Raw genomic sequence first — 15,131 nt, 5'->3', positions numbered from 1 at the left:
GCTCTGGGCCGGCAGCACGCAGTGTCCCCGTTTGCCTGACAGCTGGCCCTCTCAAAGCAGACCCCTAGGCCCCTCTGTGAACTTCCCACAGCCTCCTACAGGTGTCCTTTGTGAGTGGGTGGAGCTAAGCTGGGACTCAGGGGTGGCCTGTGATGCTGGGACACGCCTTAGGAACCCTGTGGGCTCAGGCAGCTGGGCTCCCCGCCCCCGGCAGGCCGAGCTGTTGTTTGATGACTCCAGGGCCAGGCGGGTCCCCAGAGAGTCCTCACACCCTAAGACGCCTGGCCTGAGCCACCCAGCGCCTGGGCAGGAGGGGAAGGAAGACGGCCTTGGACGGGAGGAAGTTATCCTTGGCAGCTAGGCAGTCAGCCAGGCTCCTGTCTGGCTGGGAACGGCATCGGAGCCGGGCACAGATGACTGGGAAACCCCAAGGACGCCTGTTGGACCCAAGCCAATCACACAGCGGGCTCTGCTCAAGGTCAAGGAATGAATCCTGACCCTGGTCACGTGCTGAACTGTGAGCGGCAACCTTCTGGCACAGCAGAGACCAGACCCTGCTGGTCACAGGTGGGGTCCAGCTGGCAAAATGGTATGCTAGGTCCTTAAAAAGGCCTTTCGGCTGCCACTAGACTCTGGAAGGGGTACAACAAGCACAGATTTTTATTTTTATTTTTGATTTTATTTATTTTCAGAGAGAGAGGAAGGGACGGAAAAAGAGAGACAAATATTGAGGTGTGAGAGAGACATCCTTCAACTGCCTCTCACACACCCCCATCTGGGGACATGGGCCGCACCCCAGGCCTGTGCCCTGACAGGGATTCGAACTGGTGACCTTTTGGTCTGCAGGCCGGCGCTCAACCCACCAGGCCGCACCAGCCAGGGCAGGTCTCAGAATGTTCACAGGTGTGGGCTGACCATGAAAATTAGCAAACTTTCAGAGAAACAATGTATGAGTGAGAATCAGCGAAAATAACACGTAACAAAGTTAGACCCCCAAGACTAACAAATTAGAATTGTTAGGGACAGAATGTAAAATAACAGTGAACTGGTCAAGATATCAAAGCTGGAATCCACAGGTCAAGCATGCCAGCAAGAGACCATCAGAAACAATCGGATTTAAAAAGGAAGCAAGTATAACTTTTAGGTATCGTAACCAAAAATTGAATGGATGAGTTAATTGGCAGATTGGACACAGTGAGTGAATGGGAACTGGAAGAGGGAGCTGAAGGACTTGCCCAGAAGGCAGCGAAGAGAGGACGATGAAATGGAAAACACGGGAGACAAATTAACGGCACGGTCCCAGCGGAGGGCGAAGGTTCCCCCAAGAACTGTACAATGGGTGACAGATCTCCAGGGATACTAGTTGAGAATTCTCCAGAACTGATGAAATACATGAGTCCCTAGAAACGGGAAACACCACGTATACCAAATGGATAATTAAGAACATATCCATACCCAGAGACAAGCTTAAAGCATAAAACAGAATACAGAAGACACCGATCTTACAACTGTCCCGAGAGAACAGACTGAACCCTGACCCTGGCCTTAGTCTGAGCCACGCAGGCCCTGGCGCGGCTGGCCATCGCTGAGCTTCTGGAAGCGTGCTCTCCAGCGAGTGTGGAAGTCTCTGAACCTTGCTCGAGGTCCCTGGCTGACCAGACAGGGGGCCCGCAGGGGTTGCTGTCCTTTGCGAGGGAGCAGGAGCCCAGGGCAGCCACAGTGGCAGCAGCCAGAAAGGCCGCCTTTCTGGGAGCATGGACATGCGCCTTCTCTGGGAGCCATCCCTCCTCCGAGAGGCCTTCCCCGCGCCTCTGCAGCACGAGTGCCTGCGCGGGTGGTGTAAGGCTGCCCGCCCCCGCCCCAGTTTCGAGGGAGTCTAGTGCCATCTCGCGGCCATTCGGAGCACTGCGCGCGAGCCGGAAGCACGCACGCGACTTCGCGGGACTTGGACGCAGACGTCCAGCTTGCCGGCCTGGGGCCACTTTATGGGGGCCACGGGGGGTTCGGGGGCCTCCCGGGACTTGGAAGAGTCTCAGGGGTCACACCCAGGCGCAGAATTGCTCCTCTCCGTCGGGGTGGCGTTCTGTCCGCCCGCCGTCGCTAGACCCTGGGTGTCGGCGGGGTCCAGGGGTCCACGTGGGGGGCGGCAGCAGGGGGCGGAGGCGCCGGGCCAGGCGGGCGCGGGTGGCGGAGGCGAGCACCAGCAGTGGAGGCAGCGAGAGGAAGCCCAGCACGATGAGCGTCGCGGAGCTGCTGTCGGAGAGCAGCGCGAGGCACGTGGGGACTGGCGCTGGGTGGACCTGAGGGCGGGGCGGACGGTCAGGGGTGGGGCAAGGAGCTGGTGGATTGGGCGGGGTCTGGGAGAGCACCACCAGAGGCTAGGCTGGGAGGACCTGAGGTCTAGTGGGGCCTGTGGCTGAGCCCGCTGTGGGCCTGTCGTTTCTGAGCCGAGGATGGGAGATCAGGAACCGAGGTGATAGAGGGCCAGAGTAGGAATCCCTTGAGGAGAATTCCCACCCCTCCCCGCCATTGCCATATCCCTGCCACTCACCCCCAACACACACATTACTCTCCTGTGGCCCTTCTCTATGCTGGCGTCTGACCAGGAGCCCTGACCTGTGAGTGTCACCAGCTGATGTCACCTTACTGTCAGCGGCCCCATGTTCAGTCCCCATCCCCTGCCCTATGCCTATAGGAAGGGGACATGGGGACCCATCTGCCTACACTCTCCATGCTAGGGACCAAGCCACAGCCCTTTACACACTTGGAACCCAGCTCGAGGCAGGAGAGTTCCTCCGCAGGAGCTGTGAGTGGGGGTGAGGGCTGGCAAGGGGCTGTGCACTGTAAAATCCAGCAACGTCTTCATGTTCTCTCCCTGGAACCCCCTCCTCTTCCCACCATGACCAGCTGTCCAGGCCCTGGTGGCCCCTGGTACAAGACTGGGAGCCCTCAGGGGAGGGGAAAGAGCTGTCACCCCCAGTGGGGAACAAAAGCCCTTTTACTGCTGTGGCCGATGGGGGAGGGGTTGGCAGAAGAAGGGCCCCCCAGGGAGGGGCACACATGTCTCTGGGGACAAGGAGGCTGTTCCTGAAGGGGGAAGATGCACCTTCAGGCCCAGGGCCCTGCCCTTCCACAGGATCCCACTCCCCAGGGGTCCCAGCCAGCGCCCCCACCCGTGGAGGGCTCTGCTCACCCTGGAGTGGCACAGGAATCCCAGGTAGATGAGGGCGGCTGCTGGCATCAGCACCAGCAGGAACACGGTCGCGGGAAGCAGCAGGTGGAGCAGGAGCTCGGCCAGAAGCCGGCCGGGCAGCAGCAGCGTCCTGAGGCCTTGGGCAGCCAGGCCTGTCCACCCTGAAGACATCTGGGCAGATGCCTGGTGGGCAGGGCGCCATCGGGGCAGCATGGGTGCTGTGTCTGAAGTGCCCCCTCCCTCGTCCTCCTCTGCCTCCCTCTCCTGCTCACTCATGCTCTCAAAGGCAATGGGTCTGGTGGGCTCACAGCTGCAGTCGGATGGCGACTGAGACCCCCAGGGTCACTCTAGGTCCCCTGGTGAGACCGCTTCTCAGACCCCAGCAACCAGATAATGGACCCAGGCCAGATAGGTCCAGCCTTGACCGTCCCTCTCCAGGGCCACACCCTTGCCAGTTTCCCCCACTGCCAGGTTGGGTCTCTCTCTGCCTGGCGACCGCAGCTCTGGTCCTGGCCAGTGTCCGTAGCTGTGGTCCAGGCTCGCACAGCTGTCCCTACTGCCTGGCACTGAGGCCCTCCTCACCCCTGGTCCCGCCCTTTCTGCCCTCCCCACTACCCCCACAATGACATCATTTCATAGAGCTTGCCTCTGATGACTGCCCCATCTGGAGCTGCCACGTAGAGGTCACCACCCACCCGACTTCCCGGTCCTGACCCTTGCTGGCCCCCCATTTTCTCCAAACCTGGCCCCTCTCAGCCTCTGCCACACAGGGAAGATGTGGGCGCCCACCCCCTGGGGTGGTTGAGAGTTCCTGTGGGACCAAGCACACGGTGCGCAGTCACGGCGGGCACGACGACAGATGTCCCCGATCAGACGGAGTCCAGCCCATTCTGGAAACTGGCAGCACAGATTCCGTTATTCGAAGTGGGGAAAAGCATGCCCTGCCCATCTGCAAAACCCCAACTGATGCCCCCAAATATCAGTAAAACCATCTCACTGCCTCCCAGAGTCCCAGGGTGCCCCTGCATAACAGGACAGGAGCGGACAGGAGCCAATGAGCAGGCTGCCCGTGAGCCACACAGAGGCTGTGAGCGCCAGGTGCCGAGGGCCCCCTCCCACTTCCCTTTGAACATATGCCAGGCCTCTCAGGCTCCCCAGCTCCCTCCTGCGAGTCGGGGCGATGACAGCGACAGCGGGGGCACAGTTAAACACGAGCCTGCCACAGGCCCAGTCAGAACCTTGGAGCCTCCCCTGCAGCTCATGCCACGCCCTGTCGCCAGGCAGAGACGCAGCTCACGAACACCAAGATCTTATCGTAGCTGCTTGTTTACCTGAACGTGGGGTAAAAAATGCTGCAGATGGTAATGTCTGGGCAGAGAGTACCAATGGTGAGCATACCTGTCTCTTCTCCTTTCTAGCCCCACCTTGTCCTCAGGTGGGTCAGCTCGACTCCAGGTCCTGAGGATTCTGTGCTGAGTGCGGCTGATGGGGGCGTGGCTCTGTGCAGGCATCCTGAGGGCCTTGCAGGACCCCGCAGAGCCCCCTGAGGCGGTGGCAGGGTGTGGGAAGGTTGTCAGGGGGCCTTCTGAGACTTCCCTAGCTCTGACAGGGTGTGACCGGTCCCAGGTGGATCCTTGACAACAGGGCACCCTCTGTCGGCTGCTCACCTCGGGCCTTGCTGCCTGTGATCCAGCCCGTTCTTCTCCATGTCCCCTGTGGGACGGCGACACAGGGAGCTTTCATTCTGAAAGAGGAAGGCAGATACTTGAAATAAAACAGGTACCTTCATGGAGTGACAGATGCTAAGAAGAAAATGGAACACGGCCGGGGACAAGCTTGCTTCCCATTAATTGTTAGTTCAGGGCCCCTCTGGGAGGCGACATCTGAGCAGTGACTGAGGCTTGTGGGGTAGGGTCCCTGTGGCTTGGTGGTGAGCGGGGTCCCTTAGCCTCCTGCTTGGAGACCCACCCTTTGGTCCTGGCACCCGTCAAGGCTGCTTTCTAGGGAGGGGCTAAGGCTCTGTTGCCCCTCTAGGCAGGGGACAGGGTGGGGCCCAGGTGACACTTCATCCCTGGGAGCCAGAGGGTGGGGGCTGGGGTGGGAGCAACAGCCCCAAAGCTGTGCTGCCCCCTGGTGGACATTCACGAGAGGCAGCTAGAGCTTCTTCTGAGGGGGCTCTGTTCAGGTGGCCTTCCCTGCGAATGGGGATGGAAAGGCGGAGCCTGCCCCAGGGCCCCCGGAAAGGAGGTGACCACCTTGCAGGACGTTCTCAGGCCCCTTGCTGCAGCACCATTCCCAGCGGCTTCTAGTCTCCTGTCCTGACAATGCTCCCTCCCTGTCCTGCCCAGCAGTCTGCCTGTCACAGCCTCACTGACTTGCCTCCGCATCTGTCTCAAGGGGCTCCCTCCCCCAGGCTCCCTTAGCCAGGCTTCCTGGCTTGGGAAGAAAGGGTCCCACCTCACGCTGTCCACCTCCCCAGCCAGGAATCTGGCCTGGCAGTGGCCTTTGTGGGGACAGGAGTGGGGGAGAGGGGCAGGACCTGAGGGAGGGACCCACGGAAGGCACAAGGGTACCTGAGGGGGGGCAGGGGCAAGTCCTGGCACATCAAAGGCTGTGCTCCTTAGGACCTGCAGTCCATGGGCTTGCACCTGCTTGCCTGGCCTTTGTCTCTCAGAGCCCTGGCAGTTGGCAGAGGACGGGTGCTGGGATAGAGGCTGGGCTGCCAGGCAGGGCCTCTCCTTAGATTGCTGGGTAAACAGTGTGGAGAAGTGGCACTTGGCCTGGCCCAGGGGTCAGCAGGAGGCGACTCCCCCACACTCCCCACCACACACACACACACACACACACACACACACACACACAGAGCTCTAGCCTTCCCACCCTCCAGGGGTAGACACACCTCCACCATCCTCCACTCGTCCAGAAGCAGTTCCTGGCCGGGACCACCAGGCTGTGGCTGGACCAGGATGAGCATGCAGAGGCCCCCCCACCAGAGGACAGAGCCCCTGGGCAGCCTCCCAGTGCAGGTAACTGAGCTTGCTGGTGGCCTGGTTCCCTGGGGGAAAGATGGGGATCCCTGTTGTCTTGGGGACAGGGGCCTGGGGCTGGCCCCGGGGCCTCCAGCATCCAAGCAGGATTCTTGTTCTCAGGTGAATTCTGGGAGCTCAGAGCCCAGGAAGCAGGACCTGACTGAGGCGGGAACAGAGCAGGAACTCAGGTGGATCCAGCTGGGCTCTGAGGAGGCCCTGGGAGTCACGGCAGAGGGGCCCAGTGCCACACAGGCCTGGGGGCGCCTATTGCAGGCCGTGTGGAGTGGTCACCCAGGCCTCACAACGCAGCTGCTGCAGCAGGGGGCCAGTGTGGAGGAGAGGTGAGCCCCCGCAGGACAGGGTCTCTCCACCTTGAGTGGGGGGCAGAGGTCCCACCTCTGAGTAGGAAGGAGGGGTTCCCTCAAGGGTAAAGTAGTAGCACGTCCCTCCCCCAGGCCACGTCCCTTCCCTGAACTGGGGAGAGAGGGCAGGGCCCCCTTCACCAGGGCGGGCAGGACCGGATCTTATCCACCGGCCATGCTCTCCTTCGCCCTGGAATCCCGCTCCGCAGGGACAGTGCGGGAAGGACCCCGCTCCATCTGGCCGTGCTGCGCGGCCACGTACCCCTGGTGCGGCTCTTGCTGCAGCGTGGGGCGCCTGTGGGAGCCACCGACCGCGCGGGGCGCACGCCGCTGCACGAGGCCTCCTGGCAGGGGCACTCGCAGATGGCCGAGCTGCTGCTGCGTCGCGGAGCCCCAACGGCGGCGCGGTCCGGGGCCGGCCTCGTGCCACTGCACTGCGCGGCTGCGTTGGGCCGCACGCTGCTGGCTGGGCTCCTGCTGGGTGCGCCTGGCCCGGGCCCCGAAGCGGCGGACGCGCGCGGCTGGACAGCGGCGCACTGGGCGGCCGCGGGTGACCGCCTGCCGGTGCTCGAGCTGCTCGCAGCAGGTGGCGGCGCGGGCCTGGACGGCGCCCTGCTGGTGGCGGCCGCGGCGGGCCGCGCGGCGGCGCTGCGCCTACTCCTGGACTGTGGCGCGCGGGTGGACGCCCGGGACTGCTCGGGAGCCACCGCGCTCAGCGTCGCCGCTGGTTTGGGCCGCCAGCAGGTACGTCCCAGTCTGACTCCCCAGCCCCTGCCATGACGCCGCGGTTGCAGGGCAGTGTCCTTCGCCCCAGGGGCTGCGCCGGCCACCGCAGGTGTGCGGATGGCAGAGCGGCCCCCGCGGGCAGGCGGAGGCGGAACGGCGGGGTGGGGGTGGGGGGCAGCAGCCTTGACTGCGCTCCGGGAAGCCTGGGGAGCGTGCCTGGCCGGGCATCCGGGTTTACTCCTGTGACCCGCCGCGGCGAGTGTCTACTGAGCACCAGGCGTGCGCTTGGGTCCAGCCAGCCGGCAGACAGCGGGACGGCCGGCAGGGGGCTGCTAGTCTTGGGTTCGGTCTAAGGACGATGCGGGGACAAGTGGAAGTCTCGAAGCCAGGGGTGTCAAACTCATTTTCACCCGGGGCCACATCAGCCCCCTGGTTGCCTTCCAGGGGCTGAAATAATTTTAGGACTGTATAAATGTGACTGCTCCTTAACTGTCAAGGAGTTGAAATCACATTTGGCCCTTTGAAGGCAACTGCGAGGCTGATGTGGCCCCTGGTGAGAGTGAGTTTGACACCCCTGCCAAGCAGAGCCCTTCCTGGGCGCTGGCTCATTTACCAAATGGGGACGCAATGTTGAGAGAGAGGCGGTTAGGTGACATAGACCAGGTGAGGTCTGCGTCAGGCCAGTGGCACGGCGGCCCCAGCCCCTCACCCTCCTGAGCCCGGGCTGGCCCCTGCCTCGCCCTCCCCTCCTCTTCCAGGACATGGAGGTGCTGCTTGACCACGGAGCGGATCCGCGCCTCCGGGACAGGCACGGACGCGCCGCACTCCACAGGGCGGCCGCCAGGGGGCACCTGCCTGCCGTACAGCTGCTGGCAGCCTGGGGAGCGGAGGTGGATGCTCAGGACTCCTTGGGTCTCACCCCTCTGCACCATGCTGCTCGGGGAGGCCACGTGGAAGTCGCCAGCCACCTCCTGGACAGCGGTGCACAGGTCAACGCTACTGGCTGGCTCCACAGGACACCTCTGCACCTCGCTATGGAGCGTTGCCACGGCCCCGCGGCAGAGCTGTTGCTGAGCAGGGGCGCCAGCCTTGCTCTAAGCACACTGTGGGGTGAGGTGGCCCAGGACCTGGTGTCCGCGGGGGACCTGGCCCAGGCCCGGCCCACCCTTGGCAGGGAGCAGAATGACTGCTAGGGGCACACAGCCCCACAGGCCTGAGCCTGCACGGCCAGTGCTGGACAGAAAGCTCCCCAGTCCCACAGCCCTGGTCCTGTGCCAGGCTCTGCCCTTCTGGGCTGAGGCCATGGGTAGTGTGGTGCGAAGAACAGCCCAGCCCAGAGGTTCCTGCAGGAGAAGGGGCAGACAGTAGCTTGAGCCCAGGAACGGGCCCCTGGCCTGGCTTGGGATGGCAGTGCATCATCTGTGCAGCTCTGGCCTTCCCCACAGTCTTTGGCAGAGAAACTGAGTCGTGGCCTTGGATTTGACCAAAACCCAATGGTCTCCCCCATGTCTGTCCACCACGGGGGTATGGCCATCAGCTGCTCTCTCTGTACATGGGAGAGTTCTGACTGTGTTTTCTTAGATTTTACATTTGTCTACTTGTACCCATTAACTACAGGGCTGGACCCCAGGGGCCACAGTTGTTTACAGCTCCCCTGTGACCCAGGGCTCAGATGCCCTGCTGATAGTGCCCGCCTTAAATTCCCAGGGCCAGGTGCCACAGCCAGCAGTATCCAACCAGCTAGTCCCAAAGGGTTCCCCTGCCCTGCCTGAAGGAGATCCAGGCACTGCACTGGCCTGAGCTTTTCCCCACTCCTGTCTCTCCACTGGTACTGGTCTCTCTGTGGCCCTGTGGGGCCTGGCATGCCCCCTCCTCTTGGGCACTGTAATAAAATCTGTTTTCCATGGCCTGTATCTCCCTGTTGCCGCTTGGCCACCCCCCAAGATGAAAACCCCAGTAGAGCAGAAACAAGACAGTTGTTGCCCTGGCTGCTGTGTGTGGTTCAGTGGGTTGAGTGCCGGCCTGTGAACCCAGAGATCACTGGTTGCCACATCCAGTTCCAGTATGGTCAACCATGTTGTTTGACAAGGTCCAGACATGGGGGATATGTCTTCAAGGAAGCATATCCTGGCCTGGAGGACGTGGCATTACTTGGGATCTGTGTGTGATTTTGTTCTTTCTCTTTCTTGGAATCTGTATTTTTACTGCCTTAATCATCTGGAACCTCCTAGAAATGATCACCACTCTTAGAATTGACCAGCAGCTGACACAAACAGGATATAATCAGACCAATGCGTCTCTGGTCAACAAGTCCCTGAATGTCTAAAAGTCGTTAGAGTAACAGCCCCTCCTTTACCTTGAATAGGAATATATATCAATTAGACAGCCATAGAAATAAGAAAAGCTGGTTAGCTATTAGGTATACAGAAACAGTTACTATGAAGCTAAAGTTTATAGTACACAGAGAAACATTTTAGACAGAAAAGATAGATAGCTAAGTTAGATATCACAAAGGCCTTATTGCCTCTGCTCAATCTACCGTATACTTTTGCCCTATGAACAATTTCTGAAAATGTCTAATCGTCTGATTTATGACTCTCCTGGTTAAAATAATCTTTGTTCACTATAACTGAATCTATGGAAACTTTGGTCAAAACAGTCCTTGTTTAATATAATTAAATCCATGGAATCTTTCATACTTTTCCTGGTTACCTTTGTATTGATTTTTCTGCTTAACTGATCATGCTATACACTTGCAAATGTTAATCTATGCCAAAAAGGAAAATATAAAAATCCACTTGTACTTGGCAATAAACGAGTCAGTGCTTCACCTGCCTCTGAGCTATGTAGTTGCCTGATCTCCACGCGCCGATGCCTCATAGCACCTTCCGGACCCCCTGGACTCTGCTGTGGCTGGACCTCGGCAACTGGTTCGATTCCCAGTGAGGGAGGGCACATGCCTAATTTGCAGGCCAGGTCCCCAGTTGGGGGTGTGCGAGAGGCAATCCCCTCACTCTTTCTCTTCTCCCTTCCCCTCTCTCTATAAATAGATAACTAAGAAAATAATAAAATCTTTAAAAACATTTCTAGAGAATGAAATGGGGCAAAATGTAAACAGTTGATACCTTCGGGGAAAGCATATTGGGGAGTTCCTTCAATTAGAGTTGCAATTTTTCTAGAATTTAAAATCGTACCTAAACAAAATGTTACAAATAAATTGCACTTACTTTGTGCCCCCCTCACCATGTTTTATTGTGGTAAAATAGGCAAAATGTAAAAGTTACTAGTTTAAGCATTTTAAAGGATCTCATTCGGTGCCATTTAGGGCTTCCATAGCGTCATGTAACCTCCACCACCATCCAGTTGCAGATGTCATCACCCCAAAAAACCCCTGCCCCCTGGCAGCCCCTCTCCCCGCCGTCCCAGTGTGCTTGGTGTCCGTGGACCCGCCCAGTCTGGGCATTCCGTGGGACGCAACTGCACAATACGTGGCCTTCGCACCCTGCGGGACGCGGTCCTGGCGCGCTCAGCGGCAGCCTGCATTGGCCCCTTAACCTCCGCACGGCACACTATGGCCCACATTTTGCGGGAGCGCTAGCATTCACTTCCCCACCGCCCGAGCCGCGCACCTCCCACTCCACGCCCTTTCGGGGTCCCGCCGCGCAGGAGCATGCGCAAGAGAGCGGGACGGCAGCGGGGCTGGGGCAAATGCGCCCTGCCCCGGAAGTCCCCACCGGGCCGCTGACCCGGAAGCGCTCCGGCGAGGCGGCGCATGAGTCTTTGAGCAAAGACCCCGGTCGGAGCGCCATGGTCTTCCTCACGGCGCAGCTCTGGCTGCGGAGCCGCGTCACCGACCGCTACTGGCGAGTCCAGGAGGTGCTGAAGCACGCGCGGGTGAGTTGGCCGCGCACGCCCCACGGCGCGCCCCGTGCGCCCGCGGGCCCGGCCGACCGCCCTCCTTTCCCGTTTTTTGACCCAGCATTTCCGGGGAAGGAAGAACCGCTGCTACCGGCTGGCCGTCCGGGCTGTGATAAGAGCGTTTGTGAAGTGCACGAAAGCTCGGAGACTGAAGAGGAGGAACTTGAGGACGGTGAGCTTGGCCCCGGGGGTCCCGGCGTCGCGGCCCGGGAGCCGAGTCACCGCGGGCTGAGGGGCTGGCCGGCCGCCCTCCTTTCCCGCCGGGGCTTCCGACGTATTTGAAACCAAACCCCGCATCTCGGGATGGTTGGTTTCCCCGTCCTTCCCCTGCCGAGACGGAAACTTCAGCACCACGCTCAGGGCTTTTGTTTCTCCTGTTCTCACACCTCATACCCCAAACCCCGGCAGGAACCGGGTGGCCGGAGCCCCGCGTTCTCATCGCCACCGCAGGAGCCCCCTCGCCGGCGCCCCCGTTCCGCCCAACCACCCCGCTGTGTCTGCTGTTTGCGCGACCGTCCCACTCCTGAGAAAGGCGAGCCCACCGGACCTGGTTATTCGGACCTCGTCCGCGGCCCTGCTGCCTCCCACGCAGTTTGCTTGGGGGTTTCTGCAGAGCACCACCTGCTCCGGTCCGCACGTATCGGGCTTTGGTGACCTCAGCATCCACTGCTCCTCGTCCTACGTGGTCGGTTGTTTGTGACTCGTCCCCTACCCCCACCACAATGTCGATTCCACGAGGGATGTTTCTGCTGTTGTATGCTGTGACCCCGGGTCCCCGTCGGCAACACTCTGTAGATACGGATTGACTTAACTGTGTATGGGGGTAATTCTGGTCCTTTAAATCAGATGTGTCTCGGTAACCACGGATTAGGATCCCAGTGCTGTGAACTGTCTCTGTGCACGTGGGTCATCCCCGCGTTGTTGTTTGTGCCTCTAGGGTGAGAGGCCATGCCGTTCCTGGCTCCCCCGGACCCTGCTGTGCTCTGTCCCAGTGTGCAGAGGTGTGAGCAGGGCCTGGGGGCCCGAGCAGAGGTCCCTAGGATGGGGACTTGGTAGAGATGCAGATTTCCAGGCCCTGCCCGCACCCCCTGAAGCAGAAACGCTGGAGGCGAGGTGGGGCCCAGCAGTGTTTTAACAAACCCGTGGGCAATTCCAACGCGTGATCAAACCGAAGCGGGGGGGGGGGGGGGGGGGGGACGGGACAGAATGGGCTGGAGTCCTAACTTTGAGTACAGAATGGGTGAAGAGAGGCCCCACCGTTTAGTAGAACACATCCACTCAGAAGCATTTGTGTCACTGGCTCATCCTTCCAGATCTTTCTCAGCCCACCCCCAGCTGGGACCCGCCTGCCCTGGCACACCCTGCTGCTTGCCCCTCCTCGGCCAGGCTCTGCTCCCTCCAGCTGTTCTCCCTCCATTGCTTCATCCCACATGGTAGCACTGGTCTCTGGGTGCCGGAGTTCACCGTGTGGATCCTCGCCCGGCTCTGAGCGGCGTCTGCGGCGGTCTCATTCGTCTGTGTTCTCGGTGCCTGCAGGGGGGCTGTGAGCTCCCTTCACTGCACACCAGTGCCCGACGGGAGAGAAGCTGGCCTTGGCATGAGGAGCACCGACCATTGCTCACTGCTGTTTGTGTTGCAAGCCTGTTTGCCTGGAAAGAAAACACTGATTTTTCTATCTACTTTAAAAGAAAAACATCAGTGTGTGGTTACCTCTCTCGGGCCCCGTATTGGGGACCTGGCCCACAAGCCAGGCACCTGCCCTGACTGGGAATGGAACCGATGACACTTTAGTTCGCAGGCCAGCGCTCAGTCCACCGAGCTACACCAGCCGGGGCTTCTCTTTGCTTTTACAAAACTCTTCTAGTTCAGTCAGAACTTTTGTTGGGCGGTGTGGGTGTAACATCTCATTAGGTCTTAAGCATCTCAATGTTTTCTTGTTTCAGCTCTGGATTAATCGGATCACAGCTGCCTCCCAGGAACACGGCCTGAAGTACCCAGTGTTCATTGCCAATTTAATTAAGGTACGGTTGGGGGTGCGGCCCTGCCGCGGTGCAGCGCAGTGTTAGCACCTGAACGTTGCTGTCGTTCTCTGGGTGGGTTCTGGCAGGTCCAGGACTCCCTGTACTAGCTTTGGCCTTGCCCTGCTGGTGGTAGAATTGGAATGGGTACGGGCTAACGAGACACAAGGCCTGGTATTTCCCCGTCGAGAGGGAAAACGTAGAGAAACTTGGCTTTAATTTGAAAGTTCAATTTCAAAGTTTTGACTGTGAATGAGTTCTGATGCGGCAGCAGGTGAAGTGGAAACTCACACAACTAAAAAGGAGGGGAGTCTTGGAGGCAGTAAACAAGCATCATGAAACCCCAGTAATTGCTTTATCTGGTGGTTATGCTGTTCTGGGGGGCAGGTTGTATTTCTACCTTGTCCCGGTTCCTGGCTTTGGCACTTGACAGAGACCTTTGGGGTCCTGCTGGGGACCTGAGACTTACAGAGGAGAAGGGCTTTGCCCAGGGCACACAGGTCCTAGGCGGTGGGGCAGGCTCCCTTCCTCCTGCCTGTGCTTTGAGGGGACCCTCCCACCTCTGTGCCTCAGTTTTCTGAAGTCACCTCCAGTTTTCTTTGGCAGACGACTTGGTTCGGCTCTCGTGGGAATTGGGAGTGCCTGGTTTTCATCCCTGCCCCCTCCGCTTGTGTCTCATTTCATTGTTGGTAAATGGAAGTTGCCATTTCCTCTTCTGAATTGACTTCAAGCGTCACCCCAGGCCCGCAGTCGTAGTTCTGTTTGGGTGATGACCGTGACCCTAAGCAGAGTCCTTGGTTTCCTGGCACCAGGATTGGATGCCAGCTTCCTCTCCAGTCACCTCCTTGTCCACATTCATCCTCTAGTTTCCTCCTTGCATGAAATTCACTGTCCTTCCCCTCCCCTGCCCTGCCAGCCCCCTCCTCAGACAGATGCTGTATTCTGCAAGGGCAGGGCCCGCCCTGGAGCCCAGCTCGTGTGCCCACACGCCCGGTGGGGCTAGGAGCTCCCTGGCGTGCTCTACTGCTGCAGCAGAACATGGTTCTGATTCTGACTTGGGCTCTACCTCTCTCCTTAGTGCCAGGTGGAGCTCAACAGGAAGGTGCTGGCCGACCTAGCCATCTACGAACCAAAGACTTTTAAATCCTTGGCTGCTTTGGCCAAAAGGAGGAGACAGGAAGGATTTGCTGCTGCCTTGGGCGACGGGAAGGAGCCCGAAGGCATATTTTCCAGAGTGGCACAGTACCATTGAGGGGACCCCTGCCCTCTCTGGCCAAGCGTCTTAGGAAAAGGCTTTTCCCCCTGATGGTCGTAACTCAGAAAGGGGCCAAGAATCACTTGCCGGGAGTGTGCTGGGTTTGATTTGCATGGGTTTAATTTACACTTCAGTGACAGGTGTGAGGGAAAAGCACTGTCCGTCCTCCTCGGGGCCGGCCAGCAACACCGCATGTGAACGGGTTGTGCTGTAAATAAAGCACGTGTGGTGACCGGTGTTTAGAGTTGTGTCCTCTGGCTTCAAGCAAATGTGGAGGAGGCTGCTGGGAGGTCACCTGCGTCCGTGCCTTCCTCTCGGGACCTTAGATCCTCTCCTGTGAGGGGGCTGTTTGCACAAGGATGCTAAGCTCTGACCCTGGCTCCCCTCGGAGCTGTGGGTTCCTATCTAGCACCCAAAGCTTCAGCCCCACTCTGGCCCACTCTGTGCTTCACCCTCCCCCCAGCCTTTCCAGCAGGAACCACGTGGCTCAGCTCTTCTGCCGTTCTGCACACCAGCCTGTTTCCCTGCTCTCCCCTCCCTCCCTCACTGGCCCAGGAGGGATGACAGGCTGCTCACCATCAGATCACCAGGTACTCAACTGAGTCCAGAGTCCAGGCCAGGAATGAGTTC

General features: G+C 59.5%; 3 protein-coding genes across 9 annotated transcripts; 2 read left to right on the top strand and 1 right to left on the bottom strand.

The window, feature by feature from the left end:
- Positions 1-694: 694 nt before the first annotated feature.
- On the bottom strand, positions 695-7,013 carry TMEM88B (transmembrane protein 88B). Of its 4 annotated transcripts, none has more exons than XM_071220819.1 (5): positions 6,847-7,013; positions 4,592-4,937; positions 3,936-4,090; positions 3,194-3,376; positions 695-2,300 (listed from the first exon to the last, which is right to left on the bottom strand). In XM_071220819.1, the coding sequence occupies exons 4-5, from the start codon at positions 3,362-3,364 to the stop codon at positions 2,040-2,042; spliced, it is 432 nt and encodes a 143-aa protein (XP_071076920.1). In that variant the 5' UTR covers positions 3,365-3,376; positions 3,936-4,090; positions 4,592-4,937; positions 6,847-7,013; the 3' UTR covers positions 695-2,039. The 4 variants fall into 4 exon arrangements, with proteins under 4 accessions (XP_071076920.1, XP_053777172.1, XP_071076921.1 ...); XM_053921197.2 differs by lacking the exon at positions 6,847-7,013 and adding an exon at positions 5,651-5,703; XM_071220820.1 differs by lacking the exon at positions 6,847-7,013 and adding an exon at positions 5,449-5,535.
- On the top strand, positions 4,429-10,131 carry ANKRD65 (ankyrin repeat domain 65). 2 transcript variants are annotated; one of them, XM_053921196.2, is made up of 5 exons: positions 4,429-4,581; positions 6,117-6,219; positions 6,343-6,563; positions 6,794-7,328; positions 8,069-10,131. In XM_053921196.2, exons 2-5 carry the CDS (start codon positions 6,160-6,162, stop codon positions 8,501-8,503), a joined length of 1,251 nt encoding a protein of 416 aa, XP_053777171.1. In that variant the 5' UTR covers positions 4,429-4,581; positions 6,117-6,159; the 3' UTR covers positions 8,504-10,131. The 2 variants fall into 2 exon arrangements, with proteins under 2 accessions (XP_053777171.1, XP_053777170.1); XM_053921195.2 differs by having other exon boundaries at positions 6,081-6,219.
- A 922-nt stretch (positions 10,132-11,053) lies between these two features.
- Positions 11,054-14,738, top strand: MRPL20 (mitochondrial ribosomal protein L20). Of its 3 annotated transcripts, XR_008426453.1 has the most exons (5): positions 11,054-11,204; positions 11,290-11,400; positions 11,637-12,019; positions 13,172-13,249; positions 14,325-14,382. XR_008426453.1 is itself a non-coding variant. In XM_053921047.1 (4 exons), the coding sequence occupies exons 1-4, from the start codon at positions 11,118-11,120 to the stop codon at positions 14,496-14,498; spliced, it is 450 nt and encodes a 149-aa protein (XP_053777022.1). In that variant the 5' UTR covers positions 11,054-11,117; the 3' UTR covers positions 14,499-14,738. The 3 variants fall into 3 exon arrangements, 2 of the variants coding, with proteins under 2 accessions (XP_053777022.1, XP_053777024.1); XM_053921047.1 differs by lacking the exon at positions 11,637-12,019 and having other exon boundaries at positions 14,325-14,738; XM_053921049.2 differs by lacking the exons at positions 13,172-13,249; positions 14,325-14,382 and having other exon boundaries at positions 11,637-12,034.
- The last annotated feature ends 393 nt before the right edge of the window (positions 14,739-15,131 follow it).

This window comes from Desmodus rotundus, chromosome 3, assembly GCF_022682495.2.
Source record: "Desmodus rotundus isolate HL8 chromosome 3, HLdesRot8A.1, whole genome shotgun sequence".
Lineage (NCBI taxonomy): Eukaryota > Metazoa > Chordata > Mammalia > Chiroptera > Phyllostomidae > Desmodus > Desmodus rotundus.
The sequence above is the reverse complement of the archived record's forward strand: the minus strand, read 5'-3'. Positions and strand labels throughout refer to the sequence as shown.

What these genes read in the sequence shown, in the direction of transcription:
- TMEM88B (XM_045190421.2), bottom strand. Translation starts at nt 3,469, where the DNA reads ATGAGTGAGCAGGAGAGGGAGGCAGAGGAGGACGAGGGAGGGGGCACT. An exon ending in GATTCCTGTGCCACTCCAGG is followed by an intron (nt 2,301 to 3,193) that starts GTGAGCAGAGCC and finishes CCCCGCCCTCAG; the next exon opens with GTCCACCCAGCGCCAGTCCC.
- ANKRD65 (XM_053921196.2), top strand. Translation starts at nt 6,160, where the DNA reads ATGAGCATGCAGAGGCCCCCCCACCAGAGGACAGAGCCCCTGGGCAGC. An exon ending in GGGGCCAGTGTGGAGGAGAG is followed by an intron (nt 6,564 to 6,793) that starts GTGAGCCCCCGC and finishes CCCGCTCCGCAG; the next exon opens with GGACAGTGCGGGAAGGACCC. An exon ending in CTGGTTTGGGCCGCCAGCAG is followed by an intron (nt 7,329 to 8,068) that starts GTACGTCCCAGT and finishes CTCCTCTTCCAG; the next exon opens with GACATGGAGGTGCTGCTTGA.
- MRPL20 (XM_053921047.1), top strand. Translation starts at nt 11,118, where the DNA reads ATGGTCTTCCTCACGGCGCAGCTCTGGCTGCGGAGCCGCGTCACCGAC. An exon ending in AGGTGCTGAAGCACGCGCGG is followed by an intron (nt 11,205 to 11,289) that starts GTGAGTTGGCCG and finishes TTTTTGACCCAG; the next exon opens with CATTTCCGGGGAAGGAAGAA. An exon ending in AGAGGAGGAACTTGAGGACG is followed by an intron (nt 11,401 to 13,171) that starts GTGAGCTTGGCC and finishes TTCTTGTTTCAG; the next exon opens with CTCTGGATTAATCGGATCAC.